Source organism: Gregarina niphandrodes, assembly GCF_000223845.1.
Source record: "Gregarina niphandrodes unplaced genomic scaffold scaffold00015, whole genome shotgun sequence".
NCBI classification, from domain to species: domain Eukaryota; phylum Apicomplexa; class Conoidasida; order Eugregarinorida; family Gregarinidae; genus Gregarina; species Gregarina niphandrodes.
In genome coordinates, this window is record NW_011646042.1 from 136980 (window position 1) to 138192 (window position 1213).

The following is a 1213-nucleotide window of genomic DNA, read 5'->3' on the forward strand; positions in this document are numbered from 1 at the left end:
GCGGAAGAGAGGCAACGAGCGGAAGAGAGGCAACGAGCGGAAGAGAGGCAACGAGCGGAAGAGAGGCAACGAGCGGAAGAGAGGCGCAAGGCGAAGGAGGTGGAGAGACGAGAGGCTCAGGAGCGAGCCAAGGAGGTGGAGCGGCAGCGCGAGTTACTTCGCGAGCGGGAGCGGCTTAAGGAGCAGGAGATAGTGCGTCAGCGTGAGTTGCGCGAAGCGGCGCGGCTTAAAGAGTTGGTTCGGCAGAAGGCGTTGGAGCGGAAGCGCGAGGAGGAGGAGAGGCAGCGGGAACTAGATAGGCAGCGAGACTTAGGCCGGCAGAAGGAGTTAGTTAGGACGCGAGAACTAGACTTGGAAAAGGTTCGAGAGCATGAAAAAGAGCAGGTTGAAGAAAGCGACTCTTCAATTGAGCTTTATGATGTTGAAGCTTTGCGCGATATGCTGAAGGACCCGTCCGGTAAGGAGTGGTACCTAATCAAATGGGAGGGTTATCCTGAAAACGAGAATACTTGGGAACCTCTGGAGAACGTGGAAAACTTTGGTAATCATGTCGCAAGAATACGTTATCTCAGGGCATTCTTTACAGCCCGCATGAAGGTAAGTCGGAAGCTTAATGCCGATAGCAATTACCAATGGCAACCCGTAACCATGGAAGACAAGCACATGGAATCGGACATGAAGAGATTTGTTGAACGGGAGAAACGTTCCGCTGAAAAATTTTACCGATATGGAGGAAATTTCAGAAAACCGGAGTGACCAAATATCATCTGCATTTAGGACCCACTCCCTGCTTAGAACCATTCTGTGGTCATGGATTGACAACATTATCAACCGTCAGACAGTGTAATAACTAACGAAGTGATGATGACAAAGTATTGTGCTCAGTTCCAGTTGACCTGAGCAATTCAAGGGACCGGAGGTCTACTTGAATGGTATGTTCTTTTAGGTGGTCCATCTTCTTCACTGAATCTCCGGGGTCAAGGTCCTGGAAGGACGGTGGTTCTCTCCCGGAAGAAGATCTCTCCCGGAAGAAGGTTGTGTACTGACTGGATCTTCCGGTCCGGCCTAAACCATCCCTAACCTGCTCGCGCGTTTCCGGGTGCTGTACTGCGGTCTACGTCCCCTCCACGGTGCGTCCCCTCCACGGTGCGTCCCCTCCACGGTGCGTCCCCTCCACGGTGCGTTCCCCTCCACGGTGCGTCCCCTCCACGGT

General features: G+C 53.1%; 1 protein-coding gene across 1 annotated transcript; it reads left to right on the forward strand.

Moving 5' to 3' along the window:
- Positions 1 to 438: 438 nt before the first annotated feature.
- Positions 439 to 756, forward strand: GNI_082550 (chromo domain protein; the record flags this gene model as incomplete). The annotated part of the gene is made up of 1 exon (XM_011135765.1): positions 439 to 756. The coding sequence occupies one exon, from the start codon at positions 439 to 441 to the stop codon at positions 754 to 756; it is 318 nt and encodes a 105-aa protein (XP_011134067.1).
- Positions 757 to 1213: the final 457 nt, after the last annotated feature.